We start from the raw sequence: 21,166 nt of genomic DNA on the forward strand, positions 1-21,166 counted from the left end.
TACTGACATTTGAGATGTACAAACTATGGCATAAGGGGACAACAAGCGGATAAAAGGAAATCCATGATTTCGATTGAGACATTAATGAGCGAGCCAGGACAAACTTAGTCATTATGTCATTATAACTATTTGTTCAGCACTTTTGAAATGTACAGTGACAGAGTTCAGAACATGGGCCGTTGTGTTTCCCCTGAATACCAAGTCAGACCTGTAGGATAAATAAAGGGGGCATATAAGCAGACAATGAAAGCCCTTACAATATTCGATGATTACATTTCTCAAAAACAGGTTATAGGCTACATGTGCACCACCGAGTCAGAACAGTAAATTTCATCTAAATTAAGAGTTGAAAATATACCAAATTATTAGGGTGAGGCACATGGGCTACTAACAGCTTACTACACAACATACACTTAATATTACTTTCTTAGCTACAGTATACATATCTCCCTGGTATATTACATAATTTATGCAGCAGCATATAAGACATTTTTGGACTCACCTTGTTGTGATGTGCTCACTTGAACAGGAAGGTGGTGCAGCGGTCCTTCGTGGGCAAATTTTGTCATCAAAGAACGACAAAGAGGCCGGATTTACAATTCCGGATTTACAAGGCGAGTCCAAAAATGTATTGTATGCTGCTGCATAAATTATGCAATATGCCAGGGAGATATGTATACTGTAGCTAAGAAAGTAATATACTAAGTGCATGTTGTGTAGTAAGCTGTTAAGTAGCCCACCCTAATAATTTGGCCTCTTTTCACCTTAATTTCGCCTGCTGTTCTGATTTGGTGGTGCACATGTAGCCTCTAACCTGTTTTTGAGAAATGTAATCATCAAATATTGTAAGAGCTTTCATTGTCTGCTTATATGCCCCCTTTACTTATCCTGCAGGTTCTGACTTGGTGTACAGGGAGAACACTGTAAGAATGGCCCATGTTTTGAATCTGTCACTGTACATTTCCAAAAGTGCTGAACAAATAGTTATAATGACTACGTCAGTCCTAGCTCGCTCATTAACGTCTTAATCGAAATTACGGATTGCCTCTTATGCCATAGTTGTCAGTAGAACCACATTTGTTTAAGCAAGTGAGCCATAACAGCTATGTTTTTTTTAAAGGCAATAAATGAGGCTGAAAGAACTGTTTCGCTGCCTGATTAGGCTTAGCAGTTGTACAGTGCGATCAATGTACTGTTTAGTGTTGTGTTGTGTAGCGGCTTTGCTGGCATGCATCCCACATATATTTTTTTTTGCCCCACCGAGATTTACATGCTAAAATCGCCACTGATGTGGATTATAATTAATGGGAATTTGTGTAGGGGTTTATTTATTTTATTTTTTATTGTAAGGGAAAATCAAGTCAGAAATTTTAAAGTGGAAAAATTACAAACTTCAGAAGCCTTTTTAAAAATTAAGACGCTAAAACTGTATTTGCTCTCCTCTATCTGCTCTTGTATTTATGATCTACCGACACTTTTGTCATTGCCCAGAATATAAGTGTGCTGTTAATATTTTTGGGAAATGGACCATTGCTTGTTCCCTTGCCTAGGTCTAAGTAGGCCTGGCTAGGACCAATCACTAAGTTATCTGGATAGGTAAAAATTCAGCTTTCTACTGAATTGATTTGACCAATTGTGCTATGCCAGATCAAGTAGCTAGTAACATTTTGTAGTTAGATTTGATCTGCTTCTGTGCGTTCTGATTTAGCCATGCGCTCTGAGATGCATTGCTCTGGCCTCACTGACTGCGCAGGCTTTGCAGTAGAACACGGAGTGGTGATGTTGCCGTAGACGTGGTCGCTATACCGTATGTATAGTATTTCTTTAGCTATCTATCTAAACGTTTTTTTGAGTAACACCAGCAAACATGCTGGACTTTGCGATATTTGCAGTGACTTTTGTCATCATTCTGGTCGGCGCAGTCCTCTATTTGTATCCAGTAAGTCAATGCCTGTGCTTATATTAGCCAATATTTGCAACATCGTATATTCACCAATGTCATTACTAGCTACGTGTAAGCTGCTAACTTTGTCCACAGTTTTACAGTGACATGACAGTTAAAAAATCCCTGGATTTTTTTTATGCATCTACCTTTAGTACTCAAACGTTTCAGCAGTATAAGTGAATTGTAGAACATATGGCAAAGTAGTGCAGAAATATTTTTTTCAAAGCTCAAGTTTTTAGAGGTTACTGCCATGGATTTAGAATATGTAAACCCCACACCATTTCTTGTCATGTTTAATTTATGATATGTCTCTCTTGAAACTGAATGTAACATGCTTGATTCATTTTTTTTTAATCAAGTCATCAAGAAGTGCTTCTGGTATACCAGGTCTCAACCCTACAGAAGAGATGTGAGTAGCCTATGACCAGATGGGTTTTACAACTTTCTAAGTACTGTCTCTCTTTAGCACTCAGGTAAGGTCACCACACTTGACCTGAGCCTGTATTTATATTCTCGTCTCTGTAGGAGTACTGATCCAGAATCAGATCCCCATGTCTATTCAACTCCATATAAAAGGCAAAACTGATCCTAGATTAGCACGCATACACTGAGAAGCTTTCTGGATACGGGCCCTGGCCTGACCTAGGTTCATATTGGTTTATTTGTCTCATTCTCTTAATCTAGGGATGGAAATCTACAAGACATAGTGAACCGAGGCAGTCTGCATGAGTTCCTGGCTAGTCTACATGGACAGTTTGGTCCTGTGGCATCCTTCTGGTTTGGAGGACGCCCTGTGGTCAGCTTGGGTTCAGTGGACCAGCTACGGCAGCACATCAACCCCAACAGGACTAGTGAGTACTGGGGAGGGAGGGAAACTATTGGGAGGAAAGGGAAACAGGTGCTCCGTCCCTACTAACATACCACTTAAAATGCATGCTTAAAAGATTGCACCATTTATAAGTGGAATGCAGGTATAGATAGACGTTGTAACAGATTCAGGTGATTTCTGTTTTACATGTACAGTGTTGTTTTGAAATGAAGAAACAGTAACATGTTTGCCACTGTGACATCTTCTATCCTTACTTGTAGCGGACTCATTTGAGACAATGCTGAAGTCGTTGCTAGGGTACCAGTCAGGAATGGGTGGAGGGGCCACAGAGGCTGTAATGAGGAAGAAGTTGTATGAGAGTGCCGTCAACAACACCCTGGAGGAAAACTTTCCCCTGCTGCTGAAGGTTTGCCTCTTACACAATGGCTCATTGGCAGTTTTTTATATTTGGCTGTGGTATTTTACAATACTTTCTTATGTTTTTGTGTATCCATTAGTATTTGTTTACTAAAAAGCTATTTGTGCTCACTTCCCTGGGATGTTATAGTTTGGTAGCCTAATGGTTAGATTGTTGGGCCAGTAACTGGAAGGTCAGCTCGGGGATTCGATCCAGCAACAAGGTAAAAATCTGTCGTTCTGCCCGAGCGCCGAAGACATGGATGTCGATTAAGGCAGCCCCCCCACACCACTCTGATTCAGAGGGGTTGGGTTAAATGCGGAAGACACATTTCCCATTGACACACACTCTCTGTCTCCCTCCCTCCCCTTTTGTCCTGTTCTAGCTGGTGGAGGAGTTAGTGGGGAAGTGGAAGTCTTTCCCTAAGGACCAGCACACACCCCTCTGTGCCCATCTGCTAGGATTGGCCATGAAGGCTGTCACTCAACTCGCTCTGGGTGACCGTTTCCGGAATGATGCTGAAGTCATCGGCTTCCGAAAGAACCATGAGGCAGTGAGTGAGCAGTCACATTTAAAGTCACCGTTTCTGGTGAAAAGATGCCCATTACGACCGGTGTTGTTTGCAGATTTTCACTGATAATTCCCTTTACTTGTCAGATATGGTCGGAGATCGGAAAAGGCTATTTGGACGGTTCCATGGAGAAGAGCTCCATCAGAAAGGAACACTATGAGAGCGGTGAGTGATAACTAGTTCACTGCTATGGATCATATGCGTTACCTGTACATCTCAGCATTAAGAGAACTTCCACTTTCTTACTGAATGTATCTGAAATAAAAAAGAGATTGTCAGAGTATCTCCCTATGTGTATAAATTCTCTGTCCTCATGCTAAGTACATTATGTTTGTTTACAGCGCTGGCAGAAATGGAAACAGTGCTGATGTCTGTGGCTAAAGACAGGAAAGGACAAAGGAGCCAGACAGCGTTTGTGGATGCTCTTCTCCAGTCCAACCTCACAGAGAGACAGGTGATGCACAGATTCCTTGATTATAAGGAGAATTGACTCATTGGGCAGAGCAGAGAGCCTCCTGTTGCTGTTACTCACGTGTAGAGGAAAATAAAACTTCCTTCCCACTTTTGTTTTAATAAATGCTTGTTTTCATTGTTTCTCTTTTGTAGGTGATGGAGGACAGCATGGTATTCACACTGGCAGGTTGTGTCATCACAGCTAATTGTGAGTACTATTAACAAATAGATTATGCCTATCTACGTTAGAACTTGCAGATTTTAAGGTGTATCCAATCGTCAATTCTTTCTGAACAAATAAATTCATACATTTGGTTAGTATTCTGTCAGAAAATCTCTCTCACAAAGTGTTGATGTTTCTCTTTGTGGTTGTAATATTTTCCCAGTGTGCATCTGGGCAGTACACTTCCTGTCCACGTCAGAGGAAGTTCAGGAGAAGCTGCATCAGGAGCTGGAGGATGTTCTGGGCTCTGAGCCTGTTTCTCTGGATAAGATCCCACAGCTCAGGTGACCTCTGACTCTGTCTGACAGCCAAATAACATCAACGATGTGATGCAGTGTAATAGAGGTGTTTCAGATCCACTCTTGCATGACGAGTACCTTTATATGAGACCTGAAGACTGGCGTGAGCTTCCTGAGCTAATGCCTAAGCTAACAGGGGCTAACAGCCTTGTGGTCCACATGACACCTGGGTTTGAACCCTGGTCGGTCACAGCAGAACGGGCAGGTATCCTCATGGTGGCTTGTCTTCAAGGTATATTTATCGATGCATTTTATCATGCCTATCAAATGCATCTTCTATACTATAGGTACTTCCAGCAGGTTTTGAACGAGACTGTGCGGACAGCCAAACTGACGCCCATCGCAGCCCAGCTCCAGGAAAATGAAGGGAAAGTCGATCAGCACATTATTCCTAAAGAGGTATCTTATTCTCCTCTTCTCTACTTAGTCCCTTTATTATCCACATCTCACTGTCACAGTCAGCAAGTGCTTGTGGATGTAAAATGAACAGAATTTTGAAGTTTAAAGTGAATAATTAAAACACTTTATTCCTATGTTTATTTTAGACACTGGTGATCTATGCCCTTGGGGTAGTCCTACAGGATGCAGACACCTGGAGCCATCCCTACAAGTCTGTCCATATGTATTTTCCTTTGAACTTTTTGCCACCTAAAGAGGACATTTTTGCTGGATTTTTTGGTACCGAGTTTGAATTCTTGCACTTTGTCCATCCAGGTTTGACCCAGACCGATTCACAGAAGATTCTGCCAGGAAAAGCTTCTCTCTGCTTGGATTCTCAGGGAACCAGGCCTGTCCTGAGCTGAGGTAACGGGGATGGGAAAGGATAGTGGCGTGCACTTGAGATTAACCAAGGGGCTAGGGCATTTTCTACCTGTAATTACACAGGATAAACTTCTTATACAGTTTTACCATATTTCTTCTACAACATCAAAGGAAAGGAAATGGAGAGGGACTGTCACTACCAGGCAAAGAAGAAGGATGTGGGCTTGTTACTAACTTTTTATACCACCATTTTGCCACCTTTCAGGTTTGCGTACACAGTGGCCACTGTCGTCCTCAGCACTGTAGTGCGCCAACTGAAGCTGCATCAGGTAAAGGGACAGGTGGTAGAGGCCAGATCTGAGCTGGTGTCAACGCCTAAAGATGACACATGGATCACTGTGAGCAGAAGAAGCTAAACTAACAGTGGACATTTGTCTCAAACTCCATCTGTGGAAGAGGAACTGTGTTATCTGGGAAGGTGCTTGTCAGTTAGCCTAGATTCTAGACCGAGTGGAACTGTTAAAATAACTTTAAACATGAGGGCGAGCTTTGTAGGGCTATTTGTCAGTCAGCTCTTGAACATGGTTTTGATTAGCTCAAGTCATTGCCAATGGCTACTCGGTCATTTGAGCTACCACCTGAAGTAGCTTTTTGTTCCGCCTATTTCAATATGAGGTTCAGTACCTATCTTTTCAAGCTACATGATCATTGATGTATTGTCATAAACCTTGCCTTAAACCAACATTCCAGCTGAACTGCCTTCCAAAACACGTGGTCCCCACTCCCCCAGATACATGGCATTTTTGACAGTTCATTTTTGAATAAAGTTTACACTACTCGTGTGTTAGGAATATAATATTTTGCACATTTGTTGCAGCCCCACTGTTGTGAGCATATCTTGCTACTGTCAAGACATCTTGGCCATTATTATCAACAAGTGCTCACTCTGTATCTGCAGGGTCTCCGGTTCAATCCCCAGCCCTGTTTCCCCTGTATCGCTATATTAGCATTGGTTGTTTAATTGTTGAAAATAAAAATCATATCCGTAACTTCTGGATTTATTAACAGCCTTTTTCCAGGTGGTATTGTTTCCTTTCAAAACAGAATCTTGAGGTTTTCTCATAATTTAAACCAGTCACAATGTAAATTGACAAGGAATTGAAAGAGCAAAGATCGAGGTATCATATCCACTTAAATTTGTCACAGATTGTCATACACTCCGTCATACTTGGGATGCCCAACGCCACCTCTGCATGAGCGTTGGAGAGGCTGTGATCTGGCATGCATTGATTGCTAAAGATGTGAAAATGGCGGAGTTACAAATGCTTTTGGAAGAGGAGATTCCAGCTGGACGTAGTGCTTTATTAGATAGTTTTACCAATTTGGAAAGAGTTGCCGAGTATTGCGAAAGCAACTATGTTCAGGTAATGCTAATTTTATAACATTATATATTCTACAAGTATAATCTTTGACGGTGGGCGAAGTGATGGCTACGAGCTTTGCGGATGAGGTGCAGCGACTCAACTGCAAGGGTGCTCCTGCTATCAAGCTAGGCTATAGATAACTAGCTAACCTTAGTTAGCTACTTCGTGCGGAACGTAGCTAGCTATGGTTTTCCTAATTTGAAAACATTGGTTGCCGTTCTCCAACCGTCATACATGTATCGTAATTTCTCGCGTTTATGTAGTTGTTAGTATTTGTACTAACTTGACTTCGTTAGCTGTTTACATCCAACCAAATAATGCTTGCTAGTTAGCGTGCTAACTAGCTGAGCTAGCACGAATTATCTGGGCACAGCTGGTTTCATGATTGACAGTGTCGTGACGGGGTACACAAGGTATTCAGCTAAGGTAAATAAGTAAGGAATTTAATTGGATATCAAATGATGGGACACGTTCTGATACCAGAAGAGAACCAAATGAGCCACAAGTAAACGAATTAGGACTATAGCAAACGAGCTAGCTAATTCCAACTAGCCACGGTTTCTAGTTAGCTGCACTGCTAGCTGCCATTGCTGTCAAATTCTCCAGTTGTACGGGTTTGAAATTCCCAACTCATGTCAACATTAGCTAGCTGTTAACATTGGTCGTGAAGAAAATATATATACCATGTGTGGCACTTGTAAGCGTTTTTCTCCTGCCAATATTTAGCGTTAATGTTACAGCCTTATGTGTGCCAAAGCAAGTCACTGCAGATTGGATAGGACACCCTGTATCATCAATGCCGAACTTCTTGTACTACTGACTGTAGAGTAGGAAAATACATCTGTGTTTCATAGACTACTGGTGGATCTGGCAGTGGCAGAACAAGCTTAATTGTTCATAACGTTAGTCATGCCATGAAGTACGTTTTTCCTAATATAAAGTGAGGTTCTGACACCGAGTGTGAAACGTTTGTCAATAGTGCCACTGCTCTGGAACTAGAGGTCTATACGGGTCCAAAAAGTTGGGTGGGTTCCGAAATGGATCTGGGCTTTCCCACCCTGACCCGATATGCATCAATTGATTTTTAAATATAGAGACCCGTTCTGAGCGGACCCGAGGACAACTAGACCCATTCCATATAGACCCGGTCGAATCAATCCGATCCGAGTGATGGAGCTGATAAAGCCAAGAGGTGCTGCTATAGTATGCGGGGGAGGGGCCATACTTTGAGCAAGTGACATGGGGAGGGAGAGATGAGACAGCAACCATCCAAGCCTACTCGCCCTATAGTATACTAATAGCTGCCATAGCTTGGTTATTTATCATCAGATATGATTATGTAGTACCTGTCTAGGACTGCATAAAACCGGGAGAAGCTAGCTAACGTTAGCTAGCTAGGCTAAAAGAGGCTGCAGTGCATGCACTTTCTCATCCTACAGTTACAAATAACTCCATTCAGAATATTAAGTAGCAAGTTGGCTGTTGGTCGTTGTAACCTATCCTTTAACTTTTAATTCTGTCAAATCTCATTGTATTGGTCGTGTACACTTACACTCAGTTGCCAGTTTATTAGGTACTCCCATCTAGTACTGGGTTGGACCCCCCTTTTCCTCCAGAACAACTGGACTTCTTTGGGGGAATGTAAACATTGCTCAGTTTGTATCAAGGGACCTAACATGTACCAGGAAAACATTACACCACAGCCACCAGCCTGTACAATTGACACCACGCAGGATGGGACCATGGGCTCATGCTGGTTATACCATATCCTGACTCTTCCATCAGCATGACGCAACAGGAACCGGGATTCGTTGGACCAGGCAAGGTTTTTTCACTCCTCAATTGTTCAGTGTTGGTGATCGTGTGCCCACTGGAGCCTCTTCTTCTTGTTTTTACCTGATAGGAGTGGAACCCAGTTTGGTCGTCTGCTGCTATAGCCCATCCGTGACAAGGACCGACGAGTTGTTCATTCCCGAGATGCCTTTCTGCACACTGTTGTACTGCACCGTTATTTGCCTGATTGTGGACCGCCTGTTTGCTTGCACGATTGTTGCCTCTCAACCTCTCATCAACCAGCTGTTTTCGCCCACAGGACTGCCGCTGACTGTTTGTTTTTTGTTTGTCGTACACTTCTCGGTAAACCCTAGACACTGTCGTGTGTGAAAAGCCCAGGAGGCCAGACGTTTCTGAGATACCAGAACCGGCGTGCCTGGCACGCTCAGTTGCTTAGGTCACTTGTTTTGCCCATTCTAAAGTTCAATCGAACAGTAACTGAATACCTCGATTGTCTGTGCCTACATTATATAGCAAGCCATGGCCACGTGACTCACTGTCTGTAGGAGCGAACCATTTTCGTGAACGAGGTGGTTTACCTAATAAACTGGCCACTGTGTATTTTGCAGATGTTATCGCAAGGAAGCGAAATGCTTATGTTTCTAGCTCCAACAGTGCAGTTTACCTAACAACACAAAATGGTACACACACATCCCCAACATTTTTATTAAGAAATATCAGAATGAGCATTGTCAGAGTCCGGTGTATATGTATATAAATCCTATGTGTAATGGTTTGTATGGACAGTATATGAATAGGAAAGGTGTGTACAGCAGTAGTTATATTGGATGAACCTTGAGTAGAATACAGTATATACATATGAAGTGGGTAAAACGGTATGTAAATATTAAAGTGACCAGTGTTCAAACGTCCTGGCACTGAATGCGCAATGACATTATTGGGTTTAGTTAATAATTAACATGACTGGGCCTCCCGGGTGGCACAATGGTCTAAGGCACTGCATCGCTGTGCTAGCTGTGCTACCAGAGATTCTGGGTTCAAGCCCAGGCTCTGCCGCAGCCGGGTGCTACCGGGAGGCCCATGGGGCGGCGCACAATTGGCCCAGCCTCGTCTGGGTTAGGGACGACGCTCTCATCGTGCACTAGCAACTCCTGTGGCAGGCCGGGTGCAGTGCACGCTGACCAGGTTGCTAGGTGTACGGTGTTTCCTCCGACACATTGGTGCGGCTGGCTTCCGGGTTGGATGTGCCGGACTGTGTCAACAAACAGTGCGGCTTGGTTGGGTTGTGTTTCAGAGGACGCGTGGCTCTCGACCTTCGCCTCTCCTGAGTCCGTACGGGAGTTGCAGCGATGAGACAAGATATTAACTACTACCAATTGGATACCAAGAAAAGGGGGTAAAATATATATATTTTTAAAAGATAAGGAAAAGAAAATTAGCATGAAGATGTCTTGACCTGTGATCTTGCTTCTGCCCAGCTGTGATCATGACTGTCATCCTCACACACACGACTCAAGCATGGACTCCATACTGGTATTTATTAAAACAAATAGGGAGTTTACGGCACCTGGTATTCCCAGGAAGTCTCCCGCCCCAGTACTAACCAGACCCGAACCTGAACAGGCATGTTCAGGGTGGTATGGCCACAAGCATATTTTTTTAAACAATTTCTCCCTGAATTAGTCTCCCTGAATTAGGTCCCTTCTCTGCAACTCCTCAATGGACTTGAGAGAGGCGAAGGTCAAGTCATGCGCCCTTCAACCGCCTACTTATCACACTGCTCGCTTAACCCGGATGTCAGACACACATGTGTCAGAGGAAACACCGTTCAACTGCCGACCGGAGGCGTTAGAGCGCGATTAGCCAAGGAAAGCCCCACCAGCCAAAACCTCCCCTACCCCGGAAACCGCTGGGCCAATTGTGCGCCCTCTTATGGGGCTCCCAGTCACAGCAGGTTGTGACTCGCCTCAGAACTCCAGTGCTTTTGACCGCTGTGCCATCCAGGACTCAAGATATTTAATTAGGCTAATCTGAGATCGTTCAATAAAAGTCTGCTGGTTCCCCAATAGGACTTGCCTATATAGTTAGTCACAGAATGGATCACTGCTCTTCTGTTTTAGATTAGCCACATACACAGGGTCGCAGAAGTAATTACAGGGTACAGTGAAATTCTTAAGCTCTGAGCACTAACTGTGCAGGTCAAAAAGAGAGGTCAATGAAACAATAATAACAATACAATTGTTATTATACATATTTACAACTGTAGTAAGGATACATGTCCATTGGGGGTGGGGGCAGGGTAAATGTCCGTTGTGGGAGGGCCGACAGTAGGATGTCGATGGTACTCCTGTAGAACACTGAGGGTCCTCTGGGACAGGCCGGATTTCTTCAGCTTCCTGAGGTAGAAGAGTCGCTGTCGTACCTTTTTCACCACGGTATCCGTGTAGTTTGACCATTTCAGTTCCTCTGAGATGTGTACGACGAGAAAATGTAAGTTTTTGACTGTCAACATTGATGAGGACAGCCTGGTTCCTCCTGAAGTCCACAATCGGCTCCTTTGTTTTGCTGACGTTGAGGGAGAGGTTGTTTACCTGAGTTTACCTGAGTGCCTACCTCTCTGTAGGCCGTCTCGTCGTTGTTGGTAATCAGGCCTACAACTGTCGTGTAGTCAGCCAACTTGATGGAGTTGGAACTGTGTGAAGCCACGCAGTTAGGAAGAGGTTCGATTGAAGTGCTCTGGTCTACCTGATGTAGGCCTATTTGTCAGTTATTTTTTTGCTGAAGTTTGAGCGGATTGTATGAGTTAAACCTGTTTTCGTCAGAGTTAATTGCAGGTTGGCTATAAATAAAAAATGATCTGAAGAATGCTGTCAGTTGATCTTGAGACTGCTACAAGTTTGAGAGGTTGTGTGCTCTTGTCATCCCAGTGCACTACAGCTGCACCTTTCTTTGATTACTGACAACCTGTTTGTCTTCATGCTTGAGAATGGATGTAATTCCTTAGTGGTGCTCTTGACTCCCCGTAAGGCATGCGTGTGTATTTGTGGAATTCGTGACTGAGGCTGCCTAGTTTTCACTATTAAAGCGCATCTGAAGGCAATGAACATCTTCTCTGATAGAAAACGGCCTATGTGGCATCGATATTAGTCAGACACATTAGTTCTAGTGTCAACATTGACTACAAAGTGGAACTAGGATCATTTTGTTCATGAAGTCAGTCTTGTCCAAAAGGAGTTTTGTAAGTGAGTTCGTCATGACTTGAGGGTTGGGTTTTGATTTCGACAATGCTCACCTGCCCTCTGACACGGGATACACAGCTGCTGTGATTGCACTCTATCCAATCGTACCGCAGACAGTGAGACAGACCTCCCCGTCAGTGCAACGGATCTGACTTTGTTTACGTGAGATAACACGTCGCACATTTTCTTTTTTTTTTACTTGAGAAATACTGCACCAAACACCTTAACTAGATGTAAAACTGCACAACTAAAAGCTCAATTAATTCCATATTTCTTGAGTTCTTAGAATCATTGACTATTTTGAAGAAGTAATACTGGCTTTGTTCCTATGGTGTCTCATGGGGGACAAACATCAGTAACTGCCACATCGAACCACACCCCCAAGCCTGAGAACTCGTTTTTTTCTTAAAGAGCAGCAGAGAAACGCATGCCTGAATCCCTGCATTCAGTCGGTCTTTAACACACCGTCCATGGAATTCAGGGCAGATGGGGAGGGTATAGGGTTGTCCTTTTGAGAAAAGTAATGTTGTACAGTACATACTGTCAACAAGGGAAGTTGTGGTCAGGATTGATTAATCTCCAGGAAACTCTTTTTCCCTCTGAAAACATATGGGCTTGCCTTGTCATCCTTCAGCCCCTGCAAGATCTTATTTATATGATATCGATGCTCTCCTTTTTATGCTGCCTGGCTTTGTTGTTTTGTTATTGCCTCTCTACTCTCGCTTCTCTGTTACTGATGTCTATCTGTTCATCCTCTCTCTCACTGACTCTCGCACTCTCCCTCCTCAGTCACCAGATAAGCACAGAGCGTTGGAGGAGACTAAAAACTACACCACCCAGTCCCTGGCCAGCGTAGCCTACCTGATCAACACCTTGGCCAACAATGTCCTGCAGATGCTTGACATTCAGGCCTCCCAGCTCCGCCGCATGGAGTCCTCCATCAACCACATCTCACAGGTACGGCTGCCTGGACGTGGGTGCACGTGTGGCGAAATACACTCACACACACACACACACACATCCATATAGCCTAAAAATTACTTGATAGGCCTAGTTCAAAAAGCTGTTTTGTTCAAGTCTATTTCTTGTATTTCTGCCCCTTGTGCGGCCCCAGACAGTGGACATCCACAAAGAGAAAGTGGCCAGGCGGGAGATTGGCATCCTGACCACCAATAAGAACACCTCTCGCACACATAAGATCATTGCCCCGGCCAATCCGGAGAGGCCGGTGCGTTATATCCGCAAGCCAATTGACTACAGCCTGCTAGATGACATGGGCCACGGAGTCAAGGTAGGGAGCAGGGAGCATTGACGTTTACCGACTGGATTTCTGATGATAGTAGTACATTTTTATTTTTGTACTGGAGTGAGTTTTCATCAAACTTTTGTGGCACTAAGATCATGGACAAACACTGATCTTAGTGCGACAATAGTTTTGGGGAACTCCCCCCTGTTTGGTACAAAGACAGTAGTAGGCCCTTGGGATAAGCACAAGGGCGTGGTGGTAATGGTGTGAGTCACTTTGTCTAGGACAGTGTGTGACTTGTTCGCTGTTTCCCTAACACCATCTGTGGACTGTAGGCCTATAACGTTGCTACATGTGTTTCTGTGCATTCTCTCGCTATTAGTCACTAATCCTCCTTTCTCTTTCTCTCTCTTTGCATCACTTATTTGCCTTTAAAATGAACCTAGTGGTTGCTAAGGTTTAAGGTAAGGATTTCTAACGAAATGTAAAGCGTAAAAACAAAGTTGGTGTGCGTGTAAGACCAGAGTGTGTTTTGTCTGATCCCAGGTTATGTTGTGTTGCTCTGTTGACTAGTACTTCCGTGTTGTTGTTTTTGTAACCTCTCTCACCGTGTCCTATAGGCCAGTGCTCAGAACACGAAGGCCGGAGCCGCAGGTCTCCCTCGCACCAACCCACCCACACAGAAGCCGCCCAGCCCACCCATGTCAGGGAAGGGAACCATTGGGTATGTAAACGTGGCAGGTGCCACAACTCCTGTCCATGCTGCTCATGTCCTTGAGAAAAACATGCTTTTAGTCTCAGCCAACCATGATCAGACATCTAAAACATGTTCATCAATGGACAAGATCTGATCCTGCAGGCACCAGGTGTCCCTTTGTGCTACAGATTGCTGTGGTGTCCCTCTGCTCCTCCTAAGCCCCATATGGTGGGCTAGGGACCAGGCTACCCCCTCACCACCCAGCAACGACCTTCAGTGACATTTATTTAAGGTTTGGAGCAGACCTCTTTTGTGAAAAGGTCAAAGCTAGCCTGTGGCACATGATATGCTGTTTGATGATATAATGAATGTGCATACCTAATTTCTTCAGGTGTGTGGTCGTTCCAGTGAATGGATATCTTCAAATCTGTTTATTGACGTTATGGGCTACTGTTATTGTTGCTCTGTCCTGTTATGTGTCCCTGTCCAGTTTGTATCCCCCTCTACAGACCTGTCCATAACAGTAATGTATGTAATGGTTTATAACATTGTTTTTATGTCTCTTCTAATGTTTAAGCGCTGTGTGGGTGTGTGTGTGACCTTCAAACATGTCCCCCCTGAAACGAGACGCATGTCGGTCGTCCATGACACACTGCTCTAGTCCAGTCTGGTGTAGAGGAGGCATCTCTGTCTGTGGTGTTTTGGTTGCTTTTGTGTCCCCCCCCCCCCTCTCCACCCCCATATGGGTGATGTCATGTGACTCCTCCCCCCTCAACTCTAATTCGGGCTGTTCATGCTCTCCATGGCAACAACGCTCAAAGCTCCATGCCTTACACAATCACAGGGGGAGAATATACTTGGCTGCTCATCCATAGTTTTGAGGCTTTTTATTCCACTGAAGCACATCAATAGACATCACTATCCTCGGTTGATGTTGGGCTGTGTAAGAACTGAAGCAGCAGCAGCTGTGGATACGACTGATGGATTTAATGCCTTATCCCACCTACACCCCATTTTGAGTTTGCACTGGTTCTCTTTTATTTATTTTGGTTCCCATGTTTGTCCTCCTTTTCTTGTCCCCCCCCCCTTCACTTGTGGATGTTAAACTCCTCTCATACCCCTCCCCTCGCAGGCGCCACTCCCCCTATAGGACACTCGAGCCGGTGCGTCCTCCCGTTGTCCCTAACGACTACGTCTCGAGCCCGACGCGCCATGGCAACATGGCGCCCCCACAGCAGAGCCCTGCACGCACTGCGTCTGTTAATCAGAGGAACCGCACGTACAGGTACCCCGCCCCGCATGCTCCCAGCACACCGCTAGCTAAAAACACGTCTAGAACACACTTCGAGCGGCCCTGGACTCACTGAACAGAACCGCTTAGATTCAACTGCCCTGTAGTAAAGATCTGCTGCAATAGATCAGACACTGTAGCTAGATGCTACTAAACTACTTTTTTCCCAACCCTACCCACAGGGCTTAATATAATAATATCACTAAAAAAACTGGTCTGAAACACTTTGAATAGGCACTACACCAAGCACACAGAACGAATGTACAGCTCAGATAGACATGTATTCAAATATGTTTCTTGTTTCCAAGTAATGTATTTTTATCACCTGCGTAACAGCAGAGGAAATTGAGATCAGATAAGCATGAGCAGCTCTGGGTGTCACTGAGGCTCCTACCAGGCAGTGAGAACAAGATCTTTAGGACTACATGACAGAGTATCTGCCACTAGAGAATACAGCTGATCCCTTTTCTCCGTCAGTCCCTTCTCTATTTCCTTCTGAGCACATTATTACGTTTGAAACTGACGTCAAAACTAATAGTAGCAATGATTGACCTTGGCTTAAATTAAACAAGACAGTTCTTTCAGCTCAACCTGTCTATGCGTTGGTCCTTTCTTCCATCCATCCAGTTTCTCACTCATTCCCTGTCTCCAGTCTCCTCCTCTTTTCTGCTCGCCTTGATTTTCTTCAGATGCCTCCAGCTTTGTCGCGCCTCTGTCTTTGTCACGTCATGTCTCACTAGTCGACCACCGCTAAATGTCATGTTGTAATTTGTGACGTTTTATTCATTTCTTTATTGCTGTACATGTCATCTCAAAGCAGAGCTGTTCATTTAAATCCGTTCAGTGCTAGGTAGGTGGGGGGCAGGATTTTGGGCCAGGAGAGACCTTGGTTTGGTAGGTTGTGCTTGCAGGTCCTCTGATACCAATAGGGCCCTAAGGGCCGGTTTCCTGCACCACAGATTAAACCTAGCGCTGGACAAAAAAAATCACAGTACTTTTTAGTCCAGTAGTAGGCTTAATCTGTATCTGGGGAACTGGCCCTACAAAGTATATAACCTCTAATCTAGACGATAAATGACTTAATGCCAGCGGGTGTTGACTGGGTTTTGTGATGGGCTGTGTAACATCACTAGCAGTGGCAGCAGTGGAGGCAGCCACCCCAGCAGCAGCAGCCGCAGCAGCAGCAGAGAGAATAGCGGCAGCGGCTCCGTGGGTTTGCCTATCGCCGTGCCAACGCCTGCCCCGCCCCCCACAGCATTCCCAGGTAAGGTCTGGCCCTGTCCACTGTCTAAGCTCCACCTACTAGCTCTCTAAGGAGCAATACTGTCTGTCAGACTGCTTTAAACTCTCTCCTTCCTTCCCCCTTGATAGTGTCTGAGCACCTGTCTTTATCTCCCTCTCCTGTCTTTCCTTCTTTCCTTTCCACTGCTTTCCTCCCTTTCCCACCTGCTGATGGTGCAGGTACCGCCCCTGCCCTTCCCAACCCTGCTAAGCCACCTCCCACTACCACCACTACTCCCGTCCCACCTGATGGCCTCCCTGTACTCTCTCTAGCTCCTAACCCCTCCCCCACCCCCCCTCCTGAGGGTCCACCCGTGCCCCCTCCCCCACCCCAGCTCCCCACTTCCGTCACTAGCACCGGCCCTGCTGCTTTCAGCACTCCCGCACAAGGTGAGTGCCCCCCCCCACCACCCTCACCCTTGCATCACGTCCATCTCTCCCATCATCCCAGGACCTGTATCTGTCTGTGTACCAGCGGGCATGTTGTCACGTGGGCTGTTTGTTCTCCACCCATGCATCATCAGAGTTTCTCCATCACCCTCTCTCTCACTGTCTGATCTGTCACTGTCTTTTCCTTTTTCCTTTGGGCGTCTCTTTCTCATTCCCTTCTTAGGGCAACTCTCTCCCATCGCCCCCAGTTACCACCTGCATGCCATCATCACCCCTTGTGCATGAGTTAAATTGTCCTTGTGTTCTTACAGTATGTGATGTTGAAAAGGGTCTTTGACTTGAAATGTGCCATGATGATAAGACATCTGAATACCAAAAGTGCTTACATCGATCCCATGAATGACGTGCATCATGATGGGAAACAGAAGTTCAGTGACATAGCTACACCATACCAAAATCTCTCTCTGGTTCCCCTTGCTGTCTGTACCCCAGGTGCCCCCCAGTTCTTCAGCATGAACCGACCGGTGCAACCACAGAACCCTCCTGCGGTGGGGGGGTCTCTGCCGTACCGCCGGCCCGCGTCATTGACGGGCCAGCCCAACTCCAACATGCCCCTGGCCCTGAACCAGCCCAACGGAGGACCCCACTTCAACCAGGTCCCAGGTAACAGCCCTGACCAGCAACACGATCACTCCTACCAGAACTCAAATGGGCTTTTGTGTTTAGAGATATTTCTCATTTAGATTGAGTCTGCCTCTTTAAAGCTTTCTGACAAAAATGTTCAGTTCTTGTGGAAGCAAACTGTCATTTTGTGAGTTCCCAGAACCTCACTAGATTGTTGAATTCATACATGAAAACTCCCATTTCATTTCAGCAGACAGGCGAACCTATGGGAAGGCACAAAGCACCTAGGTCTCGGCAGCTCGCTGTCTTTTTTTGTGTGAAAGGATTCCCGCTCTTGATTTAGCCATTTTAATGCCTAGTCTGCCTACTGATCTATCTGGCTTCTATCATGTTCTAAATTCTAATTCCACCGCATCTCTCTTTCTGCCTTCCTTTCTTTCCTAATTACAATCTGCTCCTCTTTTTCTTCCCTCTTTCTTTCTCCTCTCTCGCTCTCTCTCTGCTTCTCCTGTGGTGTGTGTATAGCAGGTCCTCTTGTTGCCCCCCCTCCCCCCTCCATGCAGATCACTCCTCAGCTCCCTCTGATGGGCTTTGTGGCTCGGGTACAGGAGACCAGTAAGTGGCTTTTAGCTCCTCCGCCTTGTTGCCTGGTCTTCGCAGCGGCTCCGTCGTGCATGTGTTTATGTTCCTCATGACGTGAGTCTATTTTTGTCTTTACTTCAAAGCTGAACTATCCATCGACTTCGATTTACCTGTCTGAAATAAACTTCCCACCTGTGTGCGTTGGTATTGTGTTCTCCTTTCCCCCAGAATTCTCAGTTTGTCTTCATACACTTTCAGCATGGATACCCAAACAACCACTCCAGCCCTACCGCCACATGCATGGGAATGCCAGTGTCAATCCACATGCAACTAACCAACCAGTGGAATGTAGACACGGTTCCTGACTGTGTGTTGTGTCCCCCCCAGTCTCAGACGTGCCCCCTCCCCCGCCCCCTGTAGAAGAAGCTGTGTTTGAGGAACCCACCCCGCCCCCTCCACCTCCAGAGGACTATGAGGATGATGATGAGGAGGAGGAGGAAGAGTCGGCCGTGGTGGAGTACAGTGATCCCTACGCAGAGGAGGACCCCCCGTGGGCCCCACGCACCTACATGGAGAAAGGTAGCGAGTGATTCTCTCTTCCACCCTGATCTAAACATGCCCTATCCACTTCTCCTGTTCTTCTTTCATTCGCCCTCCCTTGTGCTCTAGCCATCTCCTGTCCTCTTCGCTCCTCTAACATCCTCCTCTCTCATTGGTGGACAGTGGTGGCGATCTACGACTACGCGGCGGACAAGGAGGACGAGCTGTCCTTCAACGAGGGCGCCATCATCTACGTCATCAAGAAGAACGACGACGGCTGGTACGAAGGAACGATGAGTGGCACCACCGGCCTCTTCCCCGGGAACTACGTCGAGTCCATCATGCACTACGCCGACTGAGGAAGAGGAGAGGTATAGGAAGGTCAAAGACTTTGTTAGGCAGAGCATGATCACATTGTGGAAGTTGACGAGGAAGAGACGAGGGTTCATGAAGAGTACACAACTATCCTCAACCGGTCTACCAGATGAAGTACACCGGCCACTTGTAGATATTCCCTGTGTTTTTGAATGATATGAGGAGACTGTATGGTGGTGGGTTTGTATGTACTATTAGGGCTTCATTTTGTCTTTACTATTATTATAAGGAAGGCCACAAGGATTATTGTGATTTAAAAAAACTATTTTTCTCATTTCCTTTTGCCCTTACTTTAAAGTTGTATTTATTTGGACCATGCATTATATAGGGAGGGATGGTACGGTGACCAGGGCTGCTGATTAAGGATAGTGATAGATGTCAGATAATCCTGATGAAGTTCTCTACTCTCAGCCCAAGAGAAGACTCTAGATGAGAATGCTTTTTCCAATAGTTTCTCTCCTGCCACTCACCGAGCCTTTCTAGACTCAGATTTTCTTTTATTTAAAACCAGAAGGAGCTCCTATTGGTTAGTGGGATGAGATGGACTGTTGCGCTTGAACTTTATACAATGTCACGTTTGGTGACATAACAAAGCTGACAGTCACTGACAAGACAAGCACATACTGTATCTACATTTGACAAAATATAGACTATAACAGCTAGATATTACAGTGGTGGGTAAGAATGGGGAAAAGACTGAAACTGATTTGTTTTCAACTCACCTGAACACCCATTTTGAAACTCTTCAGTTTGGATTCAGTAGTTAATGAATTGGTTCTGGCCCAAGGCTAGCTATGGCAGCTTAGAACACTAGGGCTTAGAGCATGCTCAGTCACTACTTCACTTGCCTCACTTCACAGGCCAGTTCTAGTATCAGGATAGATAGTGCAGTCTTTCTCAACCTTTTGGTCGGTTCTAGTTTTAATTGAAGTGGTCTAAGGGAAGACGTTGGCTTCCATGGCACAAAACAAGTTTGAGAAACACAGCCATCTGGCCCAAAGTGGAAGGATGACTCAAATTGCAAAATTAGTGAGTCTTAAGTCTCTGCCTTACCTTGTCAAGACAGGCAAAGTCAATCTATTCTGTCTTGGTAGAGGGACTGTCTGGGAGCCTCTTAGGTAGATAAATACTCTGGCCACTCATTTGCATCAAAGATTTCAATATTTGATGCTTATTCGTTCTTATTGTAGTGGGTCTTCACCAAAGCGTGGCAGACGGCATGCTTTTGAAAAAAATGATTCATTAGTCTCCTTTTCTGCTATATTATTCCTGTCTTAATATTTTAGATATGGTGTGGTTATTGGTTTGGTTTTAAATATTCACCCATTGACAGGTAGGGTTTCATGATGCATTTAATAGGTGATAAAGGAAGCTTGTGCCATATTGAAGTGTGTGTGTGTGTAGGTGTCACTTCCATTTGCAATAAAGCCAGTGGGATGGGTTTGAAAATGTAGATCTTTTGAGTTTGGGATTGAAAGCACATTTGTAGTAAGAGTGAATCGTTACTGAAATTACATTTAAAATAAGCTGTATTATTGCCTCAGAGGACTAATATTAAAATGAGCATAAAAGCCAGCTGTTGATTGTAGAAATGATCCAACAAACCGGCACCAAAACCTTTCAATGACTCCATCATACTGAAACTGATGCATTGAGTGTGTTTATATATTCTCTATAGAGGTACAAGTATTATTTCCAATGTGCTTGGCCGTGTCTGAGGGCTCTGTGCTTGTCTGTCAGTCAAATCATTTATTTTTTATTAAAAGTGGGTCTGTTCTTGAGTCTTGCATGCCCTTTTTCTTAATACTGTAGTGGTGTCTGAAACCCAGTTGGCCCTTCAAGGCAGCCCCAGAACTGGACCCTAGGGGCACAGTCAGCAGAGCACAACCTTTTTGAATATTCAGATATGTTATGTAGAATAAACATGCCTCTGACATGTAGCATAAGGACTCATGTCAGCTCTATTCAGGACATTCCTATCTGCAATGTTCCACAACGCTGTGCAACGCTAAATGCAACCCCAGGTACTACTAAACCAGCCTCATCCAAAGACTAACGTGTAAGCTAAATCCATGTCAACTTTTATCCCAACGTCTGAAGATCAATAAAGTTCTGGGATTCGACTACTCCAGGAGGAACCATTCATTTAGTGTGTAAATGGAGAATATCATTGTGTAAGAACAAGTGTTCTATTCCCTCAGCCC

General features: G+C 45.0%; 2 protein-coding genes across 13 annotated transcripts; both read left to right on the forward strand.

Annotated features, from left to right (window-relative positions):
- The first annotated feature begins 1,746 nt into the window (after positions 1–1,746).
- Positions 1,747–6,549, forward strand: LOC115179795 (cytochrome P450 20A1). The gene is made up of 13 exons (XM_029741573.1): positions 1,747–1,939; positions 2,305–2,354; positions 2,630–2,796; positions 3,035–3,180; positions 3,557–3,724; positions 3,829–3,907; positions 4,084–4,196; positions 4,349–4,403; positions 4,582–4,702; positions 5,005–5,116; positions 5,263–5,327; positions 5,432–5,521; positions 5,745–6,549. Exons 1-13 carry the CDS (start codon positions 1,868–1,870, stop codon positions 5,893–5,895), a joined length of 1,389 nt encoding a protein of 462 aa, XP_029597433.1. The 5' UTR covers positions 1,747–1,867; the 3' UTR covers positions 5,896–6,549.
- Positions 6,550–6,695: 146 nt separating this feature from the next.
- Positions 6,696–20,743, forward strand: LOC115179793 (abl interactor 2). Of its 12 annotated transcripts, none has more exons than XM_029741561.1 (12): positions 6,697–6,903; positions 12,726–12,893; positions 13,051–13,227; positions 13,629–13,646; positions 13,803–13,906; positions 15,012–15,164; positions 16,304–16,434; positions 16,623–16,841; positions 17,334–17,504; positions 17,994–18,080; positions 18,435–18,626; positions 18,771–20,743. In XM_029741561.1, exons 1-12 carry the CDS (start codon positions 6,733–6,735, stop codon positions 18,944–18,946), a joined length of 1,767 nt encoding a protein of 588 aa, XP_029597421.1. In that variant the 5' UTR covers positions 6,697–6,732; the 3' UTR covers positions 18,947–20,743. The 12 variants fall into 12 exon arrangements, with proteins under 12 accessions (XP_029597425.1, XP_029597421.1, XP_029597420.1 ...); XM_029741560.1 differs by having other exon boundaries at positions 6,698–6,903; positions 17,991–18,080; XM_029741562.1 differs by having other exon boundaries at positions 6,698–6,903; positions 16,632–16,841; positions 17,991–18,080.
- The last annotated feature ends 423 nt before the right edge of the window (positions 20,744–21,166 follow it).

This window comes from Salmo trutta, chromosome 39 (genome assembly GCF_901001165.1).
Source record: "Salmo trutta chromosome 39, fSalTru1.1, whole genome shotgun sequence".
Classification (NCBI taxonomy): domain Eukaryota; kingdom Metazoa; phylum Chordata; class Actinopteri; order Salmoniformes; family Salmonidae; genus Salmo; species Salmo trutta.

Excerpts from the sequence above, each read along its gene's own strand:
- LOC115179795 (XM_029741573.1), top strand. The coding sequence starts at position 1,868 with ATGCTGGACTTTGCGATATTTGCAGTGACTTTTGTCATCATTCTGGTC. Across the intron at positions 3,181-3,556 it reads ACTTTCCCCTGCTGCTGAAG|CTGGTGGAGGAGTTAGTGGG; the intron begins GTTTGCCTCTTA and ends GTCCTGTTCTAG. Across the intron at positions 4,703-5,004 it reads GATAAGATCCCACAGCTCAG|GTACTTCCAGCAGGTTTTGA; the intron begins GTGACCTCTGAC and ends TCTATACTATAG.
- LOC115179793 (XM_029741560.1), top strand. The coding sequence starts at position 6,733 with ATGAGCGTTGGAGAGGCTGTGATCTGGCATGCATTGATTGCTAAAGAT. Across the intron at positions 12,894-13,050 it reads CCATCAACCACATCTCACAG|ACAGTGGACATCCACAAAGA; the intron begins GTACGGCTGCCT and ends GTGCGGCCCCAG. Across the intron at positions 18,081-18,434 it reads GGCTCGGGTACAGGAGACCA|TCTCAGACGTGCCCCCTCCC; the intron begins GTAAGTGGCTTT and ends TGTCCCCCCCAG.